Raw genomic sequence first — 24,485 nt, 5'->3', positions numbered from 1 at the left:
CTCTGCTGTCTGAAAGCCTGGGGCTAATTTTTTCTTTCTTTTTTTTTTTCTTTTTTTTTTTTTCTTCTTTCTTTCCCTCGCTCTCAAGACTTTAAGTTTTCCAGGCTCACGTACTAGTTTATTGCTGGGTCAGGGGGCGGGGGGTTTGCATGCTGGTTTTATAGGGTTCCTCCAGAGCTGGCTTCAAAAAGCTCCCAGTTCATAAATGGGGGGTTTTATATTAACCGCCTTATTTTGATGGGGAGGGGTGCTCTTAGAAGTGAAATAAGTCATTTTTTGTAAGCTCTAAGGGTAACATAGCTTGCAGTTTCATCTAACCAAACCGCTCTGTGAGCATGCAAAAAGAAAAAAAAAAAAGTGACTAATTTAAAAAAAAACAAACCCTTTTTTATCAGAAATCCTCCCCTAGCCCTGTGTGCGCCTTGTGAGGTTGCTCCTTGAGTTATACAACCCCGCAGGGACTTTTCCACAGGGAAGCCCCACAGCTTGGCAGTGCCTGGCCGGCCGCTGCCAGCGGCGCCACAGCAATGGGGAGAGCTGGCGTGAAGGTAAATAAAACGTGGGGCCACTTTGGAGCCGTGTTTCCTATCCCAGGTAGGGGTAGGCGAGACAAAGCAGAGCTGGAGGCGAGGTGATACGGTGAATTCCCTCCCGTCCCATGGATACCCACCTCGTCTCCTGCTCCGGAACATGCCATAATAATTAAAATGCTCTGGAAATTGAACTTTTCCCATTCACCCTCCTCCTCCCGAAAAATCCCAGCCTACCAGGGAAGCTCTGTGCCCCTACTTTTACTGGGTGCGGAGAAAAGCCTCTGGTTCTTGGGAATAGCACAGAATTACATGCTGGCTTACATCAGATTTACTCCTCCTGTCCTTTGCTCTAGCTGCTCTATTAATTTTCAAACGCCTTGCGCAATTACCAGACCCGGGGAACAGTATTTTTGGGGGCAGCACCCGCAAATAACTGCAATAAATAAACCTTGCTGTTCAAAAAGGGGAGAGAGCAGACACGGGGGTTGCGCTCACCTGGGTTTCAAGAGTATTTTTGGTGTGAATTTTCATCAGAAATTGTGCGTGCACAATGTGTTGGGGGGCTGCTGCAGGGGAGCATCTCCCCCGGGGACTGCGGAGGGGCTCCAAAGGAAGTCCAAGGCGCTGCTCCTGGGAGGATACTGGGTGCAGAGGGGCGGGCGCGGGTGCTTCCCGGGGGCAGGTTTGGGATGCGAGGGCTCCATATGGCTGGAAGGGATTAGCCCAGAGGATTAGATGAGCGGAGAGGAGGGGAAAGTTGCTGCAATTCCCCTCCCCTCCCCAAACCCCCTCATCTCTGACCCCTGGCAGATGTGCAGGGATGATTTCTGGGGACATTTATCACTGCTTCGGTTTTGGCTGTGCCCCCGGAGCCACCGTCTCCGTGCTCCTGGGGGTGAGTGATGACCATGTCCTGGAGTGGGATCCTGTGCCGGCGGGTGATAAGGAAAGCTGAGATTTTCCTCCTGCTGCCGCCTCGCACCCACGTGTTGCGTTTTCCCTTGAGCTCAACGTGTTTCAAACCCGAGCTGTTTGCTCAAGCTTTAAGATCGCCTGGAGAGAGCATCGGTGGTGCACCACTATGCTTGGACAAATCTGCTCCCGAGGGACCAGGGATGGACGAGCCCAGGATATGGCACTCGAGGTCGCAGGCGGTGTGACCTTACCGGTGGCCGTCCAGGGCTTGGGGAGGGTTGGCACCACTGTTGCGGGATGCATGATGCTCTGCAGCTCCATACCTAGGCAGTAAAGCACTGCGTGGATGCAGGATGCTCCTCAGATCCATATCTCCACACCAAAATGTTGCATGGATGCAGGGGTGCAGGATGCTGTGTAGCTCCGGGCAGCACTTTCGTGTAAAGTGCTGCATGGAGGGCACAATATTTTTACCGTTTTTAAAAGATCACCCTGGAAATGGTAGGAATGGTGCTGAGGGGCGATGGCTTTTCTCCATGCACGCTGGCAAGGGCATGACTCCATCGCTAAACCCATCTTGGCTTGGGATTGGGGTTTGCTAACGGCTTTCCTCGTGATGCTCTGGTGTTGCCATCCCAGCAAAGGCTCATCGAGGGCTGGGTTGACTCTCGGAGCACGACCGCAGCCTCACAAAGGACTTCCAAGCCCATACTTGCTTCTTGGGACACATCAAGGGTGGAAAAACCTGGTGGGCTTGTCATGGCAATGCTCCCAGGAGGGTGGATGCTGCAGGATGGGAGCTATTTGGGTGATGGGGAGGACAAAAGCCCGTAGCCATCATTGCTGTGGAATACAGAAGTCATGAAAATTGGCAATAAATCCATCCATCCCGGTTAATTCGGGGCTCTGACGTGCTGCCCTGCGTCTGGCCGCAGCAGTGCCGGCTGTTCCCATGCAAAGTCCGGCATCTTCCTCCCCATCTGCCTCGCCGGGATTTATACGAGGTGCCGGACTTTGGACCCACACAGCAAGTCACAGCCCTTTTTTAACTCAGCTGCCACCTCCACCTCAATTTAAGGCATTTCCATCCCTCCACCAGCATATTTAATAGAAGATGCTACGCAGAGGAGATACTACGAAGCATCTGCAAGCATCAACAAAGCCACTTTTGCTAAAAATGATGATTTTCTTTTTTTTTTTTTGGTTCGTCTGTTGCTTTGTTAGAGAAGGGGATTTGACTCTGCCTTTTTTTTTTTTTTTTTTTTTTAAAAAAGGCTTATCGTGGAAAAACTTTACTCTTCACACATCAGCAGGCACATCCATCAGGGGCCGCTGCGAGCGGGGACGGACGCTCGGCCGCCTCTGTAGGTACACAAAGCCCGTTTGAACGCCTGCGAAAGGTTACGGCGGCGCTTTTTAAGCGCCGCCGTAACCTTTCGCAGGCGTTCAAACGGGTTTTGTGTTATTACATGAAGATGGTGGCCGCCAGCATCTTGTCGGGGACGGGCAGATGGTGTTCACCTGCTCCGGACCAACTTCTTTCGCCCTTTGCCTTTGGTGTCGGGGAATAATACTGGGGCAGCTGCTAGCAGTAAAATAGGCTTAAGCAAATGGGATATTTTGGCATTCAAGTGCATGACAAGAATGGGAGTATTTGCATTAATTCCCTCCTCTCTTTCCCCGCGGCTGGAGATGATGGAGAAAATGGGGGCGTTTTCCCCGCGGGGCAGAGCCGGGTCTTGGTCTTCTCCGGCTGGACCAAGGGTGGGAAGTGTCGGATGCTGTGCCGGGGTGTCGGTGCTCCATCCCGCAGCATCCCGCTGCCCAAACAATGGAAATGGATGTTTTTTCTGGGGAGGTCACAGTGTTTACCGCTGTAAAAGCAGGTGCCGGGGGGAGTCTCACCCCCTTCCCTGAGTGCGGATGAGAGTTGGGTACCGGGCATCACTGGCTCCCCACGCAGCTTATTTTGTATTATTTTTGATTGCAAACCGCAACCGATGAGATCGGCTAGCTGAAACCCAAGGTGGCCAAAAAAAAAAAAAATTTCTTTAAAAATATATTTCTAATCTGCACCCATCACCCATCTTTAATGGGGAAATCACTGCCAGGCGCTGGATGCCTTCGGGGCATTTTGCGGTGCGCCGGCTAGCCAACGGGATTGCCAATATCCTTGTTAGTTGTTAGTAAATCCTTTGGACAAGTTAAAACGATGTTTTCTCAAACTCACGTGGTGCAATGGCACAGCATTTTTCTAAAGCCGCGGATTGTATATTTTATTTTTTTTTTCTCTTTTAAATTAGTTCACCCGTTTAACTCAAGCTTTTCTTACAACCCCTTCCAAAATTTGCTTGGCAATTTCAAGCTGGAAGAAGGCAGAAGTTGGAGGAGCGGTGATTTGTACAGGCGCTGGGAAGCAGAAGCCGGGCTGCCAATGCCAGCAGCCTCCCTTGCACCTCATCACCAAATTATTACTATTTTTTTTCAAGAGAGGCAGTATTTTTCCTTAATCTGATCTTTTCAAAGGCCGGTAAAGGAGAGGATTTGATTTCAGCCATGATGCTTAAGGCAGGGATGGAAGGTGACCTGGTACACGTGCTGACGAGCATCCAGCCATGCAACCCCACATAATTGCACCCCGACGGCAGCAGTGGGGAGCGAGGCGCATCCCGAGGCGTAAACACCCACCTGCTTTAACCGTCACTAACTTTGCAGAAAACCCCAGCAAATTATTTCTCCTGACGGCGTTGCTTGCCGGGGCTTTTTCCCTTGCGATTTTCAAAAAAATCAGATAGTTTTTAAAAAAAAATCTGAAATTGATCTGTAAGCTTTGTGTAAAGTTTGTGTAGGTACGTCAGGAGCAAATCCGGGTGGAACCGTGAAGTGTCCGGTGCAGGAGAGAGCACAGGTTGTGGGTGCGAGGGGCTGCACGGCAGCGATGGCCGAGCGGCCCTCGGTGGAGCCGAGCATCCTGCGCTGATAGATGAGTGGTAGATTAATAGTCCTAAGCAATTGCATTATCTAATGAAAATTTTATATAATTATTTTATATAAGTTTTTTGGCAGGTGGGCCCTGAAATGGATGGTATTGATCGCTGGAAAAGAGCCTTGGCCTGTCTGTTGCTAGAATTATTAGAGGAGAATTGATAGTAATTAATACCTGTGTTTTTACAGTATTTTCCAGGCTGCTAATTAGGCACGAGATCCGTTTGAGCTGTTTGGCAGCGGGGAGGGGGTCGTACCCGGGTTTTAAGGTGTGGGCTGGATGTGGGACCCCAGCTTCACCTTCGCCCCAGGCTGGGGCTCGCGGGGGGGGCGCTGAGGGATGCCCATGGCAAAGCATCCCAAGGTACCGGCGATGCCTCGCATCCCCGTGGCGTGAAGTACCGGAGCGCTCTCCTCTGCAAAACCCTTCCTAAGTCAGGGGAAACGCCACCAGCGAGCCCGGCTTAACTTCCCACAAGTTTCCCTTCGTAACCCTTCCCCTGCACCCCCGCGTGCAAAGCCGGGCCTAATTGCATTGAGCCTGTTTTACACCTCCCGTGCTTATCATCCCCCACCCCCCACCCCCCCCTTTTAATTCGGTCTGCTGTGAAATTTTTGCAGCCCTGCCAAGTTATTTCCTTGGGATATATTTAGAGAAAGCCAGCTCAGCAGAGCGCGCTGGGTGTTTGCGTAAGGATGTTTGTAAATGTTAGCAGGAACGCTGGCGGGCTGGCGGAGCAGATGTCCGCGAGATGCTACCAAGAGCCTTATTTACAAACTTGTAAATGACTGAAGGGGTTTCCTTCCCGGGGATAAGGGGGACGCCGACTTAAAAGATTAAAATCCTATTGTTTCATGGCCGGGGCTGCTGTCTCAGATTATCCTTTACAAGGGGGGACAAAAAAAAAAAAAATAGCCCAATATTAGCTTGAAACACCATTCAACTGTTTTGCCTTTTTTTGTTGGTGTTGTGTTTTTAAAGCTTAGGGAAAATGCGGGGCTGGGGCTTGTTTTGTTTTCAAGGAGGGGGAAAAAAAGTGGCCGAGTGCGGCTGTCCTCAGCCAGGGTGTACGCTGGCACTTTGTGTGCCGGCCGGCTTGTAGGGGATGTATTTAAAATAAGCACAAAAAGTTTGCGACATCCTAGAAATATAATTAAGGCAAACTCGTATGCACGGCTCGGTGTCCCACGGGAGCGCGGTGACGGCGTTTGGGTAGCGTGGTGATACTGCTACAAGCCCATTTCCTCTATTTTGTTTTAATATCTACCATTCTTCGATTCTGTGATTCTTCTTGCCAATATACAAAGCTTCACCTCAGCCTCCTTTCGCCGCCTTTTACCCTAAAATAAACCAAAACCAGTTAGTTTTGTTTCCTGGAGCATCCAGCCAAATGATTTGCAGCGGAGGATGCAGGATGGTCCCTGGCGTACCCTGACTGGGGGGCACGATGCGCCCCAAAAATCCCCTGAGCCCACCCGAGAGGCTTTGCGAGCACCGTGGTTTTGAAGTGGGTGCCGCAGTGGGTGCCCGTCGGCTGCCTCGGGCTGGTGTTTTAATTATTTCACACACGTTGATGCAACGCAGATGCTGCCAGCGACCCGCGGAGGGGACTGGTGCAGGAGAGCATCCGAGGGCTCGGTCCAGAGGAAGCGGTCGGCGTGCCGTCCTCCCCCGGCGTTAATCGGGTTACTGCGAGGTGTGGGAGGGTTCTATTATTAAATTTAAAACCTGGCTATGTAAGATGAAGGCAGCTTTAACGAGATGAAAAGGCTTAACTGGAGTCCAATTAAATTCCGTATTACCTGTTTACGCAGCCTGCTTAAGTCCTGACCTGCACGCCGGTTTCTTCCCGACTCTCCAAAGCCTGTGCTCTAGGCAAAAAAATAAAATCAAAGGAGACAGATAGACACCAGATCCCAAACATGTCCCAAGCGTCCCCACACGCTTGTACCAGAGGCTGCCCTCGAGTGCCTGGTGCTGCAAAGTGTGAGATGCAGCCCAAAAATCCTCTGTTTTTTGGCCCTGGAGCAGAGGCAAAACCATCCTGAGCCAAAAAAGCAAATGTCCGGCCGTCCTTAGTTTGGTTTGAGGTCTGTGCCATGAAGATATTTTCTCTCCCATCTCTGGGTTGGTTGATGGAGGCTGGGGCCGGCAGAGCGGCTGGTGCTGGTGGTGCTTCCCGTGGTGGGAACATCCCCTCTGCTGCCTCCTGTCACCGTGCACCACTGTTGCGAGGTTATTTTTTATTTTTTAAAAAATAAGGTGTTTGGTGAAAGCCATCTGTGGGATGCTGGGGCTGCTCGCCTGGAGCCTGCGGTGGGGACACTGTCTCGCCTTTAACAGCAGAGTAAATACCGCTGAGGGGAACTGGGACCTGGTTTTTATCATTAATAGAAACCATGGCTTGTGTTGGGGAAGCCTGGCAGGTCCGGGTGGGCGGCGAGCCGAGGCTGGGCTGGTCCCTGCCGTCCTGCAGGGTATCGTCTCGCTGTGACGCTGGGAGCCTTGCAGGATGGGATGCATCGGGGTGCAGCGCCTTAACCCACCTTCGACGTGCTCTTGCAGGCGACTCAGGCTCGTCCAGTGATGGGGACGAGAAGGAAGAATCCCGTCGCAGCATCCCGAGGGCTTCCGTGGGATCCAAAAAGCTTCCCAGACCTTCCCTTGTTGGGTGCTGCCTTTTATTACCAGGGGTACCCTGGGGCTGGGGGTAACAGCGTGCTGTCGCTGGAGGCGATTTCAGCCCACCAGCTCTGCTCTGCTTTTTAAATTCAATCCCCCGAAACCCTCTCGGCCCCGGTGGTGCCTCATCGCTCCTCTCGGGTCGAGCCTGCCGGGGGCGGGGGGGCAGGAAGCCGCTCACCGCACCCAGCTCTCACCAACCTTCACACCGAGCAAAGACCTAAACACGGCGTTAAAGGAAGTAAATAAGTAAAATTAGGGGCCCGCAGCTCCTCCCGGGGCAGTGGGACGAGCGGAGGTGAGTCGTGTTCCCGGTCTGGGAAAGCAAATTGGGGTGACACCGAAATGCTGGCGGGGCAACCTGGTGCCTCTTCCCCACCACTCTTAAATGCAATTAATACAGCAGAATATCCCAGGTTCTTCCTGAGGATTAGGTTAAGAAAACAAACCGGTTTTAATAGCCCTTTTACATCCTACAAAGATTTTAGCTGCAAAACCTAACTGGTTTGGCAGTGCAGCCAAGCAGCCCATCTTTTCTTTTTCTTTTTTTCCCGTTTTTCCCCCCTACCCTGATGCCAGCGGTCCTGCGCGAGCGGGATCCTACCGATAATTCAAGTGCCCAGCTCCTGGTTGTGCTGTTTTGTCCGATTTCCATTGCCTCCTGACCTCCATCCTTCTTTATTTGCAAAGCTATACTCGCAGGCAGCGGTAATAAATCAATTAATGACTCTGATGAATCGTTTAATGGCTGACAAAATAACACTACAGTCAACAGCTTGGATCTCTACAGCAGTACCAGAAGACGCTGGTTGACTCAGGGTAGGGAGACGAAACAGAGACTGTTAGCTCAATTAGTGCAATTAGTGTGCGATTTAAAGGCTTAGACGGCATCTGCTGGCATACCAAGCCGGTGTGTTAACTGAGAGCTTCGGTTTGGAAGCGAATCGCGGCCATCCAGATTGCCATCGCTCCGCTCGCTTCCACCAAAAAAAAGGGGGAAAAAAATCCAACGTACGTGGGGCCGGGGTGGGGCGGGGAATAAATGTATATATATGTACGTGTGTGTATATAGCTATATATGCGTGCCCCAGGAACTGCATTTTGTTTCCGGCACGGAGCAAATTTACCATTTAATAAAAGGCAAATGAGCCGGCGTGCTGGCTGTGCCAGAGCTGTCCCTGCTCATCCCCGGTGTCCTTTGGTGGAAGGGAATTTGGGACATGGCGTGCTACCGGGGACCTTCGGGTGGCTGGACGTGGCTTCGGTTTGGCACCAGCGTGGATGCGGTGGCACAACGGGCTTCGTGCTCCTGAACCAAGCTGGGAGGGTTTAGGGGGGCTTAGATATTCTCCTGGTGAAAGGGGCTTGGCAGACAAACTCCAGCCGAAAGCTCCAGAGTCCCTAAAAAGAGTTTCTTAACCAAAATGGTGGAAATCAGTCAGGGGAAAGGGAGCTAGGGGGGCAAAAAAGTCCTAATTTTTTGGAAATTGGTGCTGTAAAGGCCTTGGGTTTTGGGTGTTGACCCTCGGGGTTTGAGTCCTCACCCTTAGGGTTTGGGAAATTTGTTCCCACTGTCTTTTCCCTGCCCCCCCCCCCGTTTTCTTTCTTTTCTGGCGCTTTCCCCAGGGGTTTGCAGAGCTGCTCCAGCCGTGGCTGAGCTCCCATGGCTTCGGCAGGGCTAAAGGTGCCTCCGTGTTTACCTTAGCGGCGGTGATGGGGAGGGGAATAAAAAAGAAATAAAATGTCACTTCGCAGCCTTGTAAATCATTCATCAAGGGCTGACCAATTTGGCTCCCATCCTACAATATGCTCAGGGCACTTGCGGGTTTTTAATTACCGAGTTCTGCCAAGCGCCACATGTGCGAGGAACTTTAAATCCCCGTTTACGCCGCGAAGGCATAGGTGAGGTTTCGGGGTGTTTAGCGCAGAAAAATCCTCTGCGGTTTTGTGGGAAAACGGGCATTTCGCTTCAAGATTTTCTTTGGCTGCTTCGCCCTCCTCCCTCCGCTCCCTGTTGCGGAGGGAAGGAGGAAGGCAGTGTACTTTCCTCCTGGATCCCGTCCTCGCTCCCCACTGCTTTGGGATCCATTCCGCTTTGGGAGATTCCCCCGGCAAAGGATTATGGTGCGCTGGAAATCTCTTGAAACCATAAAATATCACCTTGGCAGCTTTATTGCAGCGCTCGCCGCCTTGGGAGAGAAGCGTTTTGCGTGATAGAGGGTTTAATAAAGGAAATTCCAAATGGGCTCGCTGCAGTTTGGGGCTCGGTCTTATATATTTTTGCATTAAGAACCGTCATCTGCTTTGCAGAGAAACTGCAATATGTTCATGGCCTTGGATTAAGATTTGGTTTTACTTTTATAGCTGACCCACTTGGGGGGATGGAGGGAGGGGGAGAAGTGGGTTCACTCCCTCTCCCGTCTATTTTTGCTGCCGTCTGATGTATAAAAAGAGCCTGGAACGGGCAGGCTTATTTTTCCTGCCAGGACGACTTTTTTTTTTTTTTTTTTTATGAACTGTAAAAACACTCAGATCTGGCCTTTGCTGTGGATGCAGGGGGAGCTGCTCGGGATGCCGCGTTCAGGGGCAGGGGGGAGTGTGGTGTGGGCTGTGCCTGGGGGCTCAGGACCCCGCACCCGCAGGGGGACCCCACTTATTTCGCCAAGGGGGTCTGGGGTTTTCTGGTCCAGAATAGCAAGAGTCCCAACCAGACACTGGGGTCCCACCTTGGCAAGCCTTAGTCCTTAGTAGCAATCCTTAATTTTCCAGGCTGCTCAAGTCCTGACACCCCAGTGTACCACCTCTGCTCACATAGAATCATAAAACGGTTTGGCTTGGAAGGGACCTTAAAGACCATCTGGTTCCAACCCCCTGCCATGGGCATGGACACCTCCCACTAGACCAGGTTGCACAAAGCTTCATCCACCCCGGCCTTGAACACCTCCAGGGATGGGGCATCCACAGCTTCCTTGGGCAGCCTGTTCCAGTGTCTCACCACCCTCTCAGGAAAGAATTTCTTCCTAATATCTAGTCTAAATCTACCCTCTTTCAGGTTAAAACTGTTACCCCTCATCCTATCTCTATGCTCCCTGATCCAGGGTCCCTCCCCAGCTTTCCTGTAGCCCCCTTTAGGTACTGGAAGGGGCTCTCAGGTCTCCCTGGAGCCTTCTCTTCTCCAGGCTGAAGATCCCCAACTCTCTCAGCCTGTCCTCATAGGAGAGGTGCTCCAGCCCTCTCATGATCTTTGTGGCCTCCTCTGCACTCACTCCAACAGGTCCATGTCCTTGTGTTGGTGGCCCCAGAGCTGGACACAGTACTCCAGGTGGGGTCTCACGAGAGCAGAGGGGCAGAATCGCCTCCCTCGCCCTGCTGGTCACGCTTCTTTGGATGCAGCCCAGGATGCAGGTGGCTTTCTGGGCTGCAAGCACACATTGCCAGGTCCCGTTGAGCTTCTCATCCACCAACATGCCCAAGTCCTTCTCCTCAGGGCTGCTCTCGCTCCGTTCTCTGCCCAGCCTGTATTTGTGCCTGGGATTTCCCCAACCCAGGTGCAGGACCTTTCACCTGGCCTTGTTGAACTTCATGATGTTTGCACAGGCCCACCTCTCCAGCCTGTCCAGGTCCCTCTGGATGGCATCCCTCCCCTCCAGCATGTTGACCACAGCTCGGTGTCGTCAGCAAACTTACTGAGGATGCACTTGCACTTGCCACCACCTCAGATGCAGTCAGGGGCCGGGGCTGGCTTGGCTGCTGTCGGGATATGGGGTTTGTTGGGGTCAGGGTGCGCCAAGCTTTGGGGTAAACCCAAGCCTGAGCAGGCTCATGTGTACCCCATCTGCTTGTGGGATTTCCTCGGCGGAAAATTTTTCCACTAATTTTTGTCGTGGTGGATGATTTTCCTTGGCCCTGCCACATGGTTTTAGGTGGGTAAGGCCATCATAAAAATTTGTGGAGGGAATGATTGAGTGGTCCAAACACAAGGAATATCACTGAGGCTGCCTTGTAACTGCCCTGGGAAGGGGGGTTCGTTTGGCGATGGGTAAACAAGAGTGCGCTTCAATGGCACAGGTATCGCTCCTAGCCCAGCAGGGACGTGTGTCAGCAGGGATCCTTGGGGAAAGGACCTCCCATCATCCTGGTGCTTTGCCAGCGCCGCCGGCTGCACAGCACAGCGAGGAAGTAAATAGAAATAGAGATGCTGAGCAGGAGCGAGCGGAGCGTCTGGGTACCCCATGTCCGCCCCCATCCCTCCTTTTCAGGGCTGGAGCCACTAGGATGGCTCGTCCTGGGGAATGTGACCCCGCAGATCGGGTGCGATGAATTTGGAAATTCATAATAAAACCTCAGCGTGCTGGTTAGGTCAGGGAGGCGTCTTTTTCGTAGCACAGAACTGAACTGGCGAGTGGTGGGGGGGGAGGTGGGGTAAGAGAAGCATTTTAAAAGCCTTAAAACAGATTCTGCCTGAAGTGATGCATTGGATGAGTCTCCTTGGTGGATTAACGAGACTGAATACCTGGGTAAATGAATAAATAAGCCTCAGAATTAGCCCCATTTTTTGTGCAGCCATCTTCTCCATGGGTGAATCGCAGAGGCCGGTGCCGCTCCGGCTCCGAGCATCCTCTGCTTTTTCCCCCGGGCAACGAAGATGCTTGGGGCATGGGGAGCAATGCTTGGGGTATGGGGAGCGATGCTCGGGACATGGGGAGCGATGCTCGGGGCTCTGGGGGTAACAGGCTAATCGACTCAGTATGGTGTGGCAGGAGAGACAGCTTTTTTAATGTGTTTTTTTTCTTAACTCTGACTCAAACCCACCATGTTTGTCCTGTTTTTGTTCCCCGCAGAGCGCAGCTGCCGCCCCGAGTCCCGTGCTTGGAAACATTCCCCCGAACGACGGGATGCCCGGGGGCCCCATCCCGCCCGGTTTCTTCCAGGTAGGCTGCCGCTCCTCCCGGTGCTCGCCTCCACCCCACGCACGTGTTTGCTTACGCTCTGGGTGTCAGCGCTGTCGTGACTGTGGTTTTTTTTCCCAAGGGGATGCTAGGGAAGCAGCGTGTCCACGTAGCTGACCTGTCTAGGGACAACTCCTGTTCTGCTGTCCTTCCACGTTTGCTTTCTATTTTTTTGTGGCCTCAAAGCCAATTTCTTTCTCCCTCGAAGAGGTTACTGTGTGTTTACAACCGATGTTTTTTTCCAAAGATGCTTGGTTTGTGTTTGGGTTGAGATTGTATTTGTTCTCCGGTCCTAACAGACGTGCATAATTGAAAACATTCTGGATTTTGATTCCTGAAACTTCCCCCCCCCCCGCCCCCCACCTCCCTCTCTGGTTAACCGCTTGATTTTTTCCAAATGCAATCACTGAAAGCATTAACAAACGCTGGCTGCGGCTGCAGGCAGGAGCCGGCTCCAGCCAAGTCCCCGAATGCCGTGGAGGCACCTTGTAAGCAAATACCTCGCAAAGTCCCCAAAGTCCCCTCGCTCCTTCCTTCTCCTGCGCCGAGCTCCGACCAAGGAGGGGGTAATGTATGTTTGGAGTGACGCGGATGGAAGGGTTCTCGACAAGCTCATAGAAAAGGAGTTTTCAAAACTTGAACTGTGGGGGGGGTTTTGGGGGGTTTCTTTGAAATCTCCTCGCACGGCGTGAGCCTCACCGGTTTGCAGCGGCGTAAGCTCTCGGTGCATTCAAATCTTCCTTCTTGAGGAAGAAACACTTGTTCGTGTAACAAATGGGATAAGAGTTGAAAGGAATATTTGTTTTGGCAAGCTGGGGTTTTTTTTTATCTGGGCTTGTGATTTGTATATGGGAGAACTTCTCGGGCAGTAGACAGCCACACTCGATAAGGCGCTTGTGATTTATTGTGGCGATATCTGAGCCCGATATTGCCGTTTGCGTGTGTATGGGAAGGGGGAAGGAGGGTCCTGTCTTTTTTTTTTTTTTTTTTAAGAGAGATCCCATTTCCTGAACATGCTTCTAACAAAGTAAGAATATCCGGTATTGATTGGGAACCCTAAAACAGGCGAATGTTGTAGCAGCACTTGGCGGCACGGGGTGAAGCTAACTGCAGAGATAGTATCTCGCAGGTCATAGCTGCTGCCAGCAATTCGAGTGCCAGGCTGCTGCTTCCAACAAATGTGTCTCCAAACGTCCTGATCTCGCCCCGTGGCGAAGCTGACTGTCCTTTGGGGCTCCTGCTTCATGCAGAGCTGCGAGGGCTGCAAAACTGGCACGGAGTTAGGGCAAGGCTTCAAGAGTATGGCTTGGCTTTCCCCGAGAGGGGAAGGTGAGGAAGGAGTCGCGTCTCCCCAGACGTGCTGTTCGTGCTCCCTTCTCAACTCTTCCCGTTGCCAGCCTCCAAGCTGTCCCCCCTCCTTTCCTTTCTGCCCTCCCATAGCGTTTTTGCACTGAGGGTCCGATTCAGGAGTGAACAGCCCATCCTCACTCTCTACCTCTTGTGTGGCTGGACCAGGAGCCGCTGGGGAAGGGGGGCTCAGAAGCAGCCCTGCTTTCTTAGGACCTTTGGTGGGGGGGTCCTGAAAACCCAGCAGAAGTAATGGCAGTGGTGCAGGTGTCGTGTGCGGGGATGCTGCCCGTCCCCAGAGCTGCCGGGGAGAAGAGAGGCCGGGTGCCGATGCATATGGCTCGCATGTGATATCTCAAGAGCCTGCCTTTCCTGAAAGCCCTTCAACATCTGGTTTCTCCTCCCAGCCCTGGGGATGGAGGGGAGGAGGGGAGAAGAAAAATCCCACCTTTTAACACAGTCTGAACATTGCCTCCGTGAAAGCCTGGCTGATTTATTGCGAGTGCTGGAGCTCGTTCCAGCTTCAGGAGGTGCTGGAGACCAGCTCTTGCAGAGGTGGGCTGGAGGCTCGGTGGCGAGCTGGTCACAGCTCAGGGGTAATGTCCTATCTCTGTAGGAAATTTAAGCGCTGAACTTAAGAGGGCAAGTCCAGAAAGGTCTCAGGAGATGCAAAGGACTTCTCCCTGACCCTTGGTGTGCCAGCCCTAGTGAGGTTCCTGGTGGTACCACCTTGGCCAGTGCCCTCCTCATGCCAGGAGACCGGAGGATGGGGGGGCCAGCATCTCACTCTTGTGCACCATGCTGAAGGCACCAGGGACCTGCAGGGATATCCCTGAGGATAGGAGGCATGGGCAGATCATTTGTGAGAGGATTTAGAGGGCCTGATACTGTCCTGGCATGGTGGTGCATCGCACGAGGAGCCGAGGAGGGAGTCACCAGTGAAGGTCAGGTTGCAGAAACCCCACGCTGATGCCCTGTGGGGTGCATTAAGCCCCCACGCCCCATGCATTCAGATGTGCACTGCAGTTTGGTAAAGGGAAAGAAAATACATGGACCATTCCTGAGAGCTAGTGGCCCAAAAACCCGTGGGAGTGAGCTTGGAGCAGAAGTGACGCGCCAGGAAGGGAAGAGAGGAGGAGCCCAGGCTGCAGCCGCCACCGTCTTGCAGGGAGAGTCCCTTCCCTGTGTTGGGGCTCAGCAGCGACCTTTGGGCTGGGGGCCAAGGGAGATACAGGCCACAGAGTCTCCCAAAACGATGGGAAAGGAGAGGCCCTGGGCACCCTTGGGTTGCTGGGGCGTTGCATGGTGCCAGCCGTCGGCACGGCATCGGGCAGTGCTCCGGACAAAAGGTGGCCGGGTTGCCGGCTGGCGTGGGTAGATGCTTTTATTTAAATCTCTCTCTTTGTCCCTTTGAGATGAGCAAACAAACCCTCTGCTCATCCTCCTAAAGGTCATCGGAGGCGTTCCTGCTTTTGTTTTGAAACCTGGATTGATGCCGGGGTGCAGATCCCTTAAAGGAGGGAGAGGGGGGTGCAGGGAAATATAGGAAGAAAAATTAAAAATTGAAAGCCATTAATACCACACCTTCTTAAGAATAAATAAATAGGGGCGGGGGGGGGCACAGTCAGCAGCCCCCTGCCGTGACCGTGCCCCTTCTCCCCGGTGCAAACTCCCCGCGCCGCCCCGTACCCCTCACGCTGATGAAATGGAAAGTTGACCATAAATCAATGTCGGCGGCTGCGTTAGCTATGCATCAGCGGCTCGGCGCCCGAGATGCACCAAAACAAAGCGCCGGGCTGCTTGGTGTTCCCACACTGCCCCCTAATGCAGAGACACCTCGGGAAACGGGGAGGACAGGGGGCTCCGGAGCCTGGCGGGGTGCTCCCCCTGACACCCCCTGTCCTCCCCGCCTCTCCTCCCTGCATCCCGGAGAGCATCGCTTTGGGGAAGGGGTGAGGATGGTAAAGCCGGGGGCAATAGGAAGGGCTCCATGTTGTCCTGCTTCCTCCTTGGATGCCACCATTTTCCCCCTGCTCAGTTGTCCTGATGTCTCAGTGGGATTTGCCACTGCCACCAGCTGTGGTCAGCCAGCTCCGGCCAGGTGGCACAAGAGCTGCAAAACTAGGCTGTCCTTCCCAAAATCCCCGGGGCAGAGCTCGGTGCCAGCCTTGCACCGGGCAGGGTTTGAAGGAAGGTGTCTTACGAGCCAGAGAAAAGGAAAAGCAAGCATCAGAGAAAGTTGGGGTTTTTTTTTCTGGAAGTTTAGTAGGATGCCCGAGGCTTTTGTACCGAGCGTCTGGAGCATATGGTGGGATTTGCAGTCAACTTTCTCTCGGGTGCTCCAGCCAGATGGAGGTGACTGTTCTTGGCTCCGGCTGACACGGGTTTGTTTCCTGAAGAGCTTGTGTTTAACATATTCCTTAAAACCAGGCTTCTGCAGTTGGGAGCCCCAGCTGCAGGCGAGGCAGAGCTCCTGCCCACGGCTGCCTTCCACCGTCGGCGGGGGAACTTGGCCCCCCCCTTGCCTTGCTTTGCCCTGCCTTGCCTTGGTTTGGCCTCTTTTGCCCTTTCTTGCCTTGCTTTGCCCTACCTTGCCTTGCCCTCTCTCGGGAAGGTGCGGAAGCTGGCCGTGGTCCTCCTCTCTGAGGGCACCTGGACCATCTAAAGGCTCCATCAGGGATATCTCATTTTTTTGGTTGATAACCAGCAAAACCGCCCTCTCCTTCCCTACAAATAAAGCTCCTACCCAATAAACCCAGGCACGCGTTTAATGAATCTCCCCCTAATTTATTTTGGCATTTTCTAATGTCAAACGGCCGGGGCAGGTATTTTAAAACACAAAGATGCCTTCCTGTTGCTAACTCTAAATTGTCGGCATCTCATGGCAGCGATGCTTTGCCTGCTTGTACCATCCCGCATTGTTCTGCCACCCCCAGAGGTGCTTGGAAATGTTTTTAAATAGAAAAACTCCCCCATTAGCTGAAAGTATGTAGCCCATAAAACATGATCCATTTGTGGTGAATTACGCTGGAAACATAAATTGACACACGCGGAGCTATGATCGCTCGTGCCATTTTCCATCTTTAATATTTTACAAGAAGTTTGAGGAGTCGAGCTGGTGAAAGACGGAGTGGAAATAACCTGATCGCCTGGAAACTCTGGGTAGAAAGCAGCAGCAGCAGCAAACTTTGGTCGTCTGATGGGCCAGGTTGGGCTTTTAAAGTCCCTGTGGTGTAGAGGAGGGGAGAAATGAAGCAGGGAGGAGGTTGGGGCACCGAGGGCTGTGGGAAACAGTTTCCTCTAACGCCGTTTTAGCTGTTTGGGGTTATTTGTTGGGGTTTTTTTCAGGCAGCTACAGGAAGGTGAGAAGAGTAAAGCAAGGCTTTAGTAGGCCTAGCCACCCCTAGGCAAGGCATCCAGTTTGGGGGGGGGGGAAATTAGGAAAAAATAAGAAAAAAACCCGAGAGCTTGAGATATGATGGAGTTTCTCGGGTTGGGTCTTGAGATGAGAGTGAATTCTCTGCCGAGCAGGTCCTGCTCACCACATGGGATGGACTCCGCTGAGGGGATGCGGCTCTGGGGCTTTTGGGATGTGGAGGAAGCAAGGACTGCGTGCGTTCGGCCTCCTCTTGTAACAGCGCTAGTTAATAACTGCTAAATACCCGTTTTTTTTAAGTCAAAACAAAAGGTTGTTCTGTTGGTTGGAGGCCACATGTCATCTCTGCAAAACACTTGTCTTAACCGCCACGATCCGTCGGGATCGTCTGCCGCTTCCTCCACAGCCAGGGAAAACCCATGCAAAAAAGCAACCGATACGGCAGGCGTTCCTGGCCCTGGAACATCTGCAAATATTTACGGAGATAACGATATCCAGAGGGTCTGCCTTTCTGACGGAGCGGAGCAGCCGTGCGGCGGGGGGCGCAGGAGGGGGCCGCGGCGGTTGCAGCCCGGAGCGAGCATTTCGGATGCTGCCGCTCTTATGAAATAGAAGAAAAGAATGAAGAAGATTAAAAAAAAAAAAGGCATTAAAAAAAAAAAAAGCCCCTTTTGGCTCCTCCCTGCCTGACGAGATGTTTGCCGGGTGTCTGTAGACACATTATCCAGAAGTCTCTGCCGGGAGCGGGACCACATGGGATAACGCAACGGTGAGGATAGAATCATAGAATGCGTTGGGTTGGAAGGGACCTGTGAAGGCCATCTAGTCCAACCCCCCTGGAGTCAGCAGGGACATCTTCAACTAGATCAGGTTGCTCAGAGCCTCATCAAGCCTGGCCTTGAATGTCTCCAGGGATGGGGCCTCCACCACCTCTCTGGGCAACCTTTTCCAGTGTCTCACCACCCTCATTGTAAAGAACTTCTTCCTAATGTCTAATCTAAACCTGCCCTGCTCTAGTTTAAAACCATTGCCCCTCGTCCTATCGCTACATGCCCTTGCAAACAGCCCCTCCCCAGCTTTCTTGTAGGCCCCCTTCAGGTACTGGAAGGCTGCTATAAGTGGTGCCGAGCCGGGAGCATCCCGGGAAGCATCCCAGGGCGGCGGGGCAGGACCATGCTCCGGAGGATGCATCCAGCAGCACAAATAACAGATGCTCCCCAGATCCGAACGCCGCGGGGTATTAGTCTCTGGTAAAAATGCTGCCGTGTCTTGTAGATGCTTTTTCTACAATAACCAAACGGTGCTTGCTCTGGAGCTCTAAATGCGGCCCCAAAGCCTGATCTCCGGGCCCAGCTGGGTTGTGTGTAGGTGGCCATGTCCACTGTGCATTCGATACCTGTTAACCCCACACCTTCACACGCCGGAGGATACAAGAGGGAGGACATCGGGGGTTTAATAACTTCAGGATGGGGTCTCCTTGCCTGTCCACTCAGTACCTGGATAACAACGACGTCTTCCTTGCAGCACAGCAAGGCAGGCGTTGTGGAGGACCCATTGACCCTTGTGTTGTTGGGACTTGAGGGTTGGCCTCTGTGCGTCCCAGTTGGTCCTTTCCACTCGGTTTCATCACTCATTCACCTTTGCCAGTCTTCCCTACCCCAAATCCTACAGCTGTGACGTGTAGGAAGGGCTTTGGTGGTGGCCAGACCTCGTTGAGAGGTGTTGTTCTCCATGAACCGGTGGCGGGAGGTGGCTGCTGCCCCTGGTGCAGTTTTCATTCTCACGGGCAGAGTTAGCCACTTCAGCAAAAATAAGTCAAATTTCATGCATGGAGGTGACTTCTACTAAAGGTGGTCGATGCTACAGTTGGACCATGGAGGTTTGTCTTCTCCACTGTGGTGGGACGTGGATGGAGAAGGCAGTTGTGTTGGCACCGGGAGGGTTGTCCTGAGGTGCTGCCACCTCTTCCAGCCTAGGAAGGCCGGTTGCCTTTAGCTCCTGGAGAATAAATGGTGGTGTAAATGGTGGGACGTCATTTCCCTGGGCGCAGCGGCTGGAGCGGGAAGGCTGGCAGGAGGCTGCTGGTTTAAATCCGCCTGGCTCCATCTCGCCGCCGAACCGTTCAAATGAGAAAAAAAAAAAAAAAAAAAAGAAAAAAAAAAGAGGAAAAAAACCCACCCTCTTACTTTATTTACATTGCACTCAAGTTTCCGCCGTACAAAAGATTTGCAGGTGCAAATATGTCCTGCCTTCATTAACTTCCCCTCCCTTTTTAATTTATGTGATTTCAATTTTCCTTCCCTGTACTGTTAATTAGGGGACCCTCTAATCAGTACCATTATCACAGTGGTATTCATGTTTAGGAAAGCTGCTAAACAAATGCTTGCAAAATTGCTAAATGGCTAATTAATGTCTGTTAATTAAGAAAATTGCTCATGGTAACAAACCATGCCATTGCTGGCAGCAGCTAGAAGGCGAACACTTGTTGAAATCAGTAACGAGGCAGGTAGAGAACATCTGCTCCGGCGCCGGTCCTGGAGCTGCCGTCGCTTCCCATCACCTACTGACAAAGCTCGTTTGCTTTTTCTCTACCAATTACACCTCCTTTGACTCAAAAAAATACCTTCTTCCTTTTTTTTCTTTTTTTTTTTTTTTTTCCTTCCTTACGTTAACACGCACCGCTATGTTCTTGCACCGAGCTCGCGGTTTTTCCAAGCAAATTTTAATTTCATGCTTTTAAGGGAAATTTAAAAAAAAAAAAAAAAAAAAAAAGAAAGAAAAAAGTGGGCGTTCAAACCCAAAATGTCAGCGGCTGCTGCATTGCAGCCTTAAACCTGCACCGACTAATCTCTCCTTTTTTCCCCTAGACATCCTTTCTTTGCTCGCAAGCCATTTTACTCGCATCCGTAGGGAATCCACCTCGAGGAAGGCTGTTGCATCCGTCCAGGCTGGCGATGCAGCCCCCGGTTGTGCCGGCCAAACGCTGCCCAGGCGCGAGCTGGGACGTGCTCCTCGTCCTCTGCGCTTGCTCCGCCACCTCCACCGAACCACGCTCAAAAAAACCAAAAACCAACCCAAAACCCAGAGGTGTTCCCAACCTTTGGGATGAGAGAGGAGAAAATGAGATTTTTTTTTTGGTTTGGGGGCGTTTTTTTTTTTTCCCTGTTTGCCCCAACCTCTTCAGTCCTCTCCTGCGTATTTTTTCTTCCTCGTTGCACGCCCTTGCGAAGTGTTTCCCTGTGTGTTTATCATTGCAGACTTGGTTGAACTACCGGACCATTTACCGTCAATGTAGCTGCTGTATTTTGACAGATGTTCTGATTTTTAATATTTTATTTTTTTTTTATATATATCGTCATTCATCGTTCAGCTACAAATGAATAGAAACTCAATTAAAAAGAGGAAAAAAAAAAATCAAAAAAAAAAATAAAATTTAAAAATGGGAGAACCGACTCCCCGACGAAACAGGTCCGCCCGTCAATCCTTTTTTTAGCTCTTTCTGCGCTTTCATGTGCTAATCTATAACCTCCTTCTACTGTCTGACCTCACAGGGACCGCCTGGGTCACAGCCCTCGCCACACGCACAGCCTCCACCCCACAATCCTAACAGCATGATGGGACCCCACAGTCAGGTAAAGACACTAGCGATGGGTAGGGCTGTGAACCGGGACGTGCGCTCGATTTGCCTTTTTTTTTTTTTTTTTTTTTTTCCCTCTATATAAGCATGCTGGGCGGCGGATACCCACCCCCCGGGGAGCATCCCCCCGGGCACCCCAGCTCCGAAGCAAAATGGTGGGTTTTTTCCCCATTTTTTTTTTCTTTTTTTTTTCTTTTTTTTTTTTTTTTTGGATGTGTAGTTGTCAATGGACTGAGAATTCAATCGTGGGTATCAGACTGTTTTACCTTCCCAAGGTAGCCTGAGAAATTTAACTGGATGTGGGTTTTTAAGCTTCTATTAGTAGCAGCAGTTATAAAAAAAAAAGTAACTTTAAGTCTTTCTTCTTCTTTTTTTTTTTTTTTTCAGTACTTAGCATTGGGGGTTTTTCGTGTGTGCGTGTCTGTATGTGCTTATTTGCCACTTTTTTTAATGTATCTCTATATATTTAAACTTGAACAGTATCTAACACTCAGGGTTTCCCATGCACTAATTTTAACAGCCTCACCTAGTATTGCCGATGTCAAACGCTCTCAAACAATAAACCTACAGAGAAAATGTTAAAAAAAACGGACTCCGGACATCTTTTTTTTTTTTTTTTTTTTTTTTTTCCTTTCAAAACTTCACTTTTTGAAAAAGGATGTCTCCAGGAAAGAAAAAAAAAAAAAAAAAAAAAAACCAACCAAAAATAAAAGCAGTGTGTACAGTGTAACCGGCGTGCGTGGGGAGCGTGCTGCCTCCCCGCAGCTCGGCCCTGACCTCCCTTTTGTGTCCCCCACAGCCGTTCATGTCGCCGCGCTACGCCGGAGGTCCCCGGCCCCCCATCAGGATGGGCAACCAGGTACTGCGCTCCCGGGCTCCGCGCCGGCGGGTTTCCCCGGGGATGGCTTTTATTTGGGGAGGGGGACGAGGGCCACGTGCCCTGCAGAGGCTCCTTGGGTTTGGATGGCAAACATCGCATCCTTCGGACATCCTCCGTTTTTGTGTTGCTGGAGCATCAAGTGTCACACAACCATTTTATATTAATTTTTTTTTTTTTTGAGGTTCGGGCATATCCAGGGTATAAATGGCGGTGGGGCATGTGCCGTTTTTTATCTGTGGTGTTTTCAGTGCAGCCGTGCCGTGCTGTGGGCTCGCTGCCCGGCTAGATTTTCCCTGGAATCGCAGAAAATTAAAGTGATGGAGATAATCCCGCTGCTGGGTTGACCCAGCGCTCAGATCAGCGGCGGGGTCAAGCGGGGCAGGTCACCGCTGAATTTTTGGGGTTGGGCTTATCCTCTTATCCCAGCTTAAACAAGGGCAGTTTGTTTCTGGCCTTACGGACGGAGGCTTCCACCCCACGCGCTGCCTGAACGCGTGGCTTGGGTAGAGGAATTCATCTCCTTCCCGACGATGCCGTGCGGATCCGCAGGGTAATGACCCAACCAGAGGTTATTTGTCATTAAAGGGAAATTAAAGGAAACCTGTAATTCCTTTGAGTAGGAAAGGTGACTGCGCAGAAATTGTCTTGGGAGCTTGTTTTTTGGCTAACAACATTAATATAGAGCTATTAGCAGAAAGAGCAGAATAGTCAGGAAATGGGATGCAGCAGCTCGCTTCGTGTTTGTGCCTGCTGGATTTGAGACTTGAATCGCTGGGACTTTGCAAAATGATGCTGAGACAGCTGAGACGTAGCGGAGAAAAACTCGGGGCGGGGTGGGGGGGGGCTGATGGAGGACCCCCAAGCCCAGCTGAGCCGGAAGAGCCTCCCACCCAGGGCACTGGTGGCTGTTTTAGCGAGGCATTAATTAACTGCGCCTCCTCATGGGACATTTTTAAGGGCCGCCGCTCCCCCCCCCCGTCCTGCTGTGGTACCCAGGCTGGTCCTGAGTGCTGCTGGAGGTGACCACAGTGAGCTGGGGCAGGCAGGGGACGGTTTGCGGTGGCTGCTCTGGCGGCAGGGTCGAGCACCCAGGATTGGGTAAAGTTAATTAGAAGGATTTAATTACGCCTCCCCCCCCCCCCGCCCAAACACCATGTATAAAACACAGTTTTGTACCTACGCAGAGCTCGGGGAGGTTGTGGCCGCATCCAGAGGGACAAGAGGAATAAATAGGCAGGCTGGAAGGTCAGGCAGCAGAAGTGTAAATATCCATCACTACAACACACACACACACACGGCCCCCCGCCCCCGGTTTATCTTCCTCCTGCTGCCAGCTTCCAGGCTGGCAAAAAAAATTGGGATCGGGCAAATTCTGCCTCGGTGTGTCCGCGTGCACCCAGTGCCCGTGCTGCGCTCCAGCAGTGGGGTCTGTCTGTGCCGGCAGTCAAATAAAAGGCGGTGCTGTAGCAAAACTGTTTACAGTTTGCTTCCCCCAGGCAGATGGTATCTTCTTCCCCTTTATCTGTTTGGAGCAGCCTTTGAACTTTAAATAGCCACCTTGTCGGAGCAGAGCTGGGTTTGGGGAGGGGTAGCATCCGCCTTCCCCTTCTGCCGGCCTGGGGACGGGTCCGAACGCTGCTCTGCTGCAAATGGAGCATCTCCCCGCCGGCAGCCGCTGAATCGCTGCAACCTGTACGGTTTGGCCCTGGAGCTGCGTAAATTACCGGGGAACTGCACTGCCCGTCTCCTTTCTCTGCCGGCTTTGACGTCTCTGCCCCGTGCAGCCCGGGCTTTCCCCCGCTCCCCTAAAATATGGCAGCTTGATGGCGCGTGGGCTGCAGGGAGAGGAGGAAACGCTGGTGCTGTGTTTGGTTTTTAGAGGGTGTGTGCGAAAGGGAAGGGGAGGCAAACACCTGGAGGCTGTAGGACGATGCCCGAGATGCAGGATGCCGTGGGATGCAGCAGGATGTGGGATGCTCGGACAGCCACAGGTTGTGCAGTAACAGGAGGGGTGATGCATCCCAGGGTGCACACCGAGGAGCGCCCCAAAAGCCTAAAGCCTCAACCCAAATCTCTCTCTCTCGGCTGCGTTTTAGCAATGATTTTATTTTTTTTTAATCTTCCTCCCCTTGTTTTCACAGCCCCCGGGCGCCGTTCCCGGTACACAGCCGTTGCTGCCCAATTCGATGGATCCCACGCGACAGCAAGGTAAACCCAGTGGAGGAGGGTGGACCGTTAGCGTTTCTCGTTAGCTGCTCATTTGCGACTCGAAGGGGCTTCTGGGCCGCCTAACGCCCCTGCTTTCCTCCCAACAGGGCACCCCAACATGGGCGGCCCCATGCAAAGGATGAATCCTCCGCGAGGGATGGGCCCCATGGGTCCCGGTCCGCAGGTAAGCCCAGTGCCAAAGAGCATCTTACGGCTCGGCAAACCATCGAAACAACCTCCTGGGGCTCCAAGGGCTGGGAGTTCCCCCCTCCCTCCACGCCCTGTCCCCCCCATTAGTGTTAATGCGTTTTACATTAGTCTTGCATCTGGAAATCCCTCCTTTTAACAGGAGCGAGGTCTTCAGAGCTCATTAAGGGTATTGCAACCTCCCTCCTTGCCCTTCCGTCAGAGGGGATGGCACTTAGCGCCGCACCGGAGCAGCCTTTGAGTGCATTACACTGCTTGCCTGGGAAATAGTTACGGCCCTAACAGCAGGAAAGGGAAAGGAGGCTTTCATTAAAAATAAATAAATAACAAGAAATGGCAAAGATCCCTTTAGCAGGGGAATAAGGCTTTCCTCCACGAGGTTCCCTTCCTGCTGCCTGCTCGAGCTCTCTATTTCGGGAAAGGGGAGTAAACTCTGGAAATTAAGCAGATCTGGGTTAATATATGCTGTCTTTCCGTTGATTCACTTTACGGAGTGGCTTGTTGTTGACTCACTCCTGTTTGTTCCTGCTACGAGACTTCAAAAACCGGATTACCATATTTTGGTTGGAGGTTTATCCTCTCTGCCTCGTCGCCTACGTCAAGTTTGTAGCGCGAGGATCAGAGTCTGTCAGGAGACGAGCGGGCGCGCTGGAGTTTTGTTTTGTTTTTCCCCCCCCCCGAGACTGTTGCGATAAGCGAATATTGTGTAAAGAGGGGAGTTGTGTCATCTCTTTTTAACACCAACCTGAGGATGCTGCTCGGGGA

At 52.1% G+C, this 24,485-nt stretch overlaps 1 protein-coding gene and 1 long non-coding RNA gene across 4 annotated transcripts in view; one reads left to right on the top strand and one right to left on the bottom strand.

Annotated features, from left to right (window-relative positions):
* SSBP3 (single stranded DNA binding protein 3) overlaps positions 1–24,485 on the top strand; it is a 54,387-nt gene that overhangs the window by 24,067 nt on the left and 5,835 nt on the right. The window contains exons 5-9 of one of the 3 annotated variants that reach the window (XM_054211285.1): positions 11,958–12,047; positions 20,340–20,420; positions 21,225–21,284; positions 23,447–23,513; positions 23,621–23,697. In XM_054211285.1, coding sequence (XP_054067260.1) covers positions 11,958–12,047; positions 20,340–20,420; positions 21,225–21,284; positions 23,447–23,513; positions 23,621–23,697 — 375 coding nt within the window. The remainder of the gene's footprint in view (positions 1–11,957; positions 12,048–20,339; positions 20,421–21,224; positions 21,285–23,446; positions 23,514–23,620; positions 23,698–24,485) is intronic. The other 2 variants (XM_054211286.1, XM_054211287.1) reach the window with 2 other exon arrangements.
* Positions 5,656–7,159, bottom strand: LOC128913537 (uncharacterized). The gene is made up of 3 exons (XR_008467999.1): positions 6,981–7,159; positions 6,237–6,305; positions 5,656–5,774 (listed from the first exon to the last, which is right to left on the bottom strand). It is a non-coding gene; the product is annotated as an uncharacterized LOC128913537 (long non-coding RNA).

Source organism: Rissa tridactyla, chromosome 8, assembly GCF_028500815.1.
Source record: "Rissa tridactyla isolate bRisTri1 chromosome 8, bRisTri1.patW.cur.20221130, whole genome shotgun sequence".
In the NCBI taxonomy this organism is placed as follows: domain Eukaryota; kingdom Metazoa; phylum Chordata; class Aves; order Charadriiformes; family Laridae; genus Rissa; species Rissa tridactyla.
Note: the sequence above shows the minus strand (reverse complement) of the source record. Positions and strands in the feature narration are given on the sequence as shown.